The sequence below is a fragment of the Triticum aestivum genome, chromosome 3A, assembly GCF_018294505.1.
Source record: "Triticum aestivum cultivar Chinese Spring chromosome 3A, IWGSC CS RefSeq v2.1, whole genome shotgun sequence".
Lineage (NCBI taxonomy): Eukaryota > Viridiplantae > Streptophyta > Magnoliopsida > Poales > Poaceae > Triticum > Triticum aestivum.
Genome location: NC_057800.1, coordinates 9,185,438 through 9,188,665, shown reverse-complemented (window position 1 = coordinate 9,188,665; position 3,228 = coordinate 9,185,438). Strand labels below are relative to the sequence as shown.

General features: G+C 47.5%; 1 protein-coding gene across 1 annotated transcript; it reads right to left on the bottom strand.

Moving 5' to 3' along the window:
• Positions 1-592: 592 nt before the first annotated feature.
• On the bottom strand, positions 593-2,746 carry LOC123057487 (expansin-B7-like). Its single transcript, XM_044480444.1, has 3 exons — positions 2,471-2,746; positions 1,309-1,499; positions 593-1,173 (listed from the first exon to the last, which is right to left on the bottom strand). Exons 1-3 carry the CDS (start codon positions 2,744-2,746, stop codon positions 816-818), a joined length of 825 nt encoding a protein of 274 aa, XP_044336379.1. The 3' UTR covers positions 593-815.
• Between the last annotated feature and the right edge of the window lie 482 nt (positions 2,747-3,228).

The window sequence follows — 3,228 nt, the reverse complement described above, 5'->3', positions numbered from 1 at the left end:
GACGAGTGACAAGGAGGAGATCTTCTTATGGCTTTTCTATCTCTCTGCACGTTCCACCGTTCCCTTGTAATTTCTGTACTTTGCTGCGTCGTAGACTTTGTGTAATATATACAGGAGGGGAACTCCACCCCCACCCCCCTCCTGTGATTCACAAAAAAAGAAAACAATGTTGAACATGAGGCGGGGGCACACAACAAATTTGGTGCGGTGTGGCGCGACAGTTAATGGGCCGCTCCGTCTATGGTGTAAGTTTGGCAAGTTGACACATGGCGAAACTCGACAAAGAGCGACTCTTTGCCAAGTTTCCGATGATAAGCACTCGCATAGTAACTCATTACCAGCGTGTTCTTGGTGGAGTCTTGTTCGCCCGGTGCGGAACTCACCAAACACATTGCCGAGTTGTTTCCGGCGTTTGCAGAGTTCTCTGGGCACTCGGGAAAGCTGCGGTTCCCAGCAATGTGCTATGCCGTCCGAATAAAGCTTCCCCGTAGCAAATGCTAATAATAAAGCTTTGGGATCATGTGGTGCAGATCAAATTTATGCGTCTAATGCACAACCATAAATGTATAACATTACACTAAATAAGCAGTTGTATATAACATTTATTGATATTGATATAGATAGATATATTAAGCTGAGGATGGACGAACACACATGCAACCAGACATCACAGGCGACGTCTCAGCCTGCTACATAGGCACGCACACATGTACCATATTTATTTTTTCTTTGACAAATCAGGGTGCTCCCCTTTTCATTACTTCCATATATATATATATATATATATATATGGGCATATTTGGCCGATCAATCAATTAATGAAACTGGACGTGGGAGCTGTAGGTTTTGTTGGGCTTCCAATCGATGGGGATAACCTGTTCGGCGACGAGTGTCTTCCCGGACTCGTTGGTGACGCGCAACGAGAATGGCCCCTGCATGGGGTGGTGGGCATCCATCCTCCAGATGGATCCCCATGACTCCTTCATGGGCACCCACTGCCCCGTTGGAGCCATCTTGCCGCCACTAACAGCGCCCGGTCGCGACTCCATGATGTCCAGCTGCTTCACATCGCCATCGCCGTCCTCGTACTCCACCAGGATTGCCATGTAGAACGGGTTCGACCCGTCCTCCACATGGAACGTCACCGTCAGTCCCGGGTAATGGCACGGCACCCTGCGCAGCCATGTAACTCACTGGTGTCAGTGTGTGTCATCTCATAAACACACAATATCATCTAGCTCTCGATCTCAATAAGGTAAGACGATGGCTATGATGCTGACTGGCGTTATAGGCAGGTGGGTGTGGTACCTCTTGAACTGCATGTTGATCATGCCGGCGTGGCGGAGCTCGTCGTTGCGGCCGTCCTTGGCCATGGCTCCGAAGGCGGTGCCACTGAGGTCGAAGTGGTAGCGGGAGACAGGGTAGTAGTTCATGTCCGTGATGATCACCGTCTTCGGCACACCGGAGCACGCAGGGTGGTCTGACTTTAAGCACCTTATCTGCATTTGCAGTGCACGACATTACAGGCTGCACATGAAACACATCTATATCCTATATGAATATTTCTGAATGCATGCACGCGAATAATAATGGCTAAAAAACAATGTGTTGGTAACAAATTGGTTTGTAAACGGTTTTTCCTAGCTGGGGCTACACGGTACCCCTTATCTCAGCCTTTCAATCGTGCCCATGTGTTCATCGAGATATGTGCACACAGCAGTTGGCGTCACACGCTTAATCCTTAATCATCTGCATGTGAGGGAACTGTTCATGACATGACGTCGTATGTGCCTCTGACTCTCTCGTTCTTCCCTGCATGCAACTCTTCTCTCTCTTTCTTTATGCTCTCTTCCCTGCTACTCTCTCTTCTCTTAGTTTTTTTAACTCATGTCATGAACAGTACAACATCCACACCCTGGCAGTCACATCTTTTCATGAGAGAGAGTTGTGAGAGAGGGACGCTGAGGAGAGAGAGTATGCTTGTGCATGCATGTCACACACCGTGAGAGAGATAGAGCTTCTCTTGTGCATGCCCATGCAGAAATATTTTATGAGAGGGAGGGGGAGAGAGAGAAATGTCCAGCAGATGCTGCATGTGCATGCCGAGTATTTTATGAGAGGATGAGACAGGACGTGAGGAGAGAATGCAATGTCCAGCAAAGATTACGGTTCATGCTGAGAGGATGAGACAGCTACAATCTGCTAATTGTTTGACTCTGCCGCTGAGCATTGCACATATCTCGAAGTGAACTGACGCTGGAGATAGTGGGTACCGTGTAGCTCGGGCTAGGAAGGAACTTTGCGAAAATAAATAGATTATAGTGGTACTCCCTCTAATCTATATTAAATTTTGCCGATTCAGTATAAAATTGTACTAAATCAGCGATAATTAATATGAATCAGAGGAAGTAACATAATTGCATGCAGTGTGTAGTAAACGAATGATAGCGTAAGGTGGGTCGTATCGTACCTGGTAGCAGGAGCCGCAACCCTTGCCGTCCTTGAAGAGCGGCTGGTTGCCGCAGGAGGTCATGGAGGAGAAGGGTGGCAAGTTGACGTTCTTGAACCCGCACGCGCCGCCGTTGTCGTCGGGACCGGCACCATGGGGTGCTCCGTACCATGTCGCCTTGGCGTCAAGCCAGCTGGAATTGGCCACAGCAGGAAACGCGTGGTGCTTGGCGTAGCAGCCATAGGCATGGGAGACGAGGATCAGAGCAGCCGCGACCGCAACGGAGGAGGATGCCATCGCTGGTTCTTGTGCCGGACAACGCTGGGCACTCTGCCGTACTTATAGCGCAGCAAAAACTGGTAGCGGCACCCACAGAGAAGGATATTAATTAAATAATCTTTTTGTTTTTAATTATTTCATTTAATCAATTTAATAGAGAAATCAGTCTGTATCTGCAACACTAAATAAGAATATATGAAAATATACCGTATATGTTGACATTAATAAGCTTGTTAATGTTAGAACGCGGCGTGGGCTAAACTGGCTTGTTACATAATACTTTTCTAAAAATGAAAAAAGAAAAATTCTATATGTACATGTCACTACCTCATTTTCCAACTCACTGCACCTGTCCTCTCCAACGTCGTCGTTTAAAGTGGCAATTGAGACAGAGGATTAAGTGGGACGGCTGATTGATGATGGCCAAGATCGTCGACGATCATTACGACGAAGAATACCATGGTGTCTGAGCATCGACAACCATAGGCCTCACTTCTAAC

Excerpts from the sequence above, each read along its gene's own strand:
- LOC123057487 (XM_044480444.1), bottom strand. The coding sequence starts at position 2,746 with ATGGCATCCTCCTCCGTTGCGGTCGCGGCTGCTCTGATCCTCGTCTCC. Across the intron at positions 1,500-2,470 it reads GTTGCGGCTCCTGCTACCAG|ATAAGGTGCTTAAAGTCAGA; the intron begins GTACGATACGAC and ends CTGCAAATGCAG. Across the intron at positions 1,174-1,308 it reads ATCAACATGCAGTTCAAGAG|GGTGCCGTGCCATTACCCGG; the intron begins GTACCACACCCA and ends ATGGCTGCGCAG.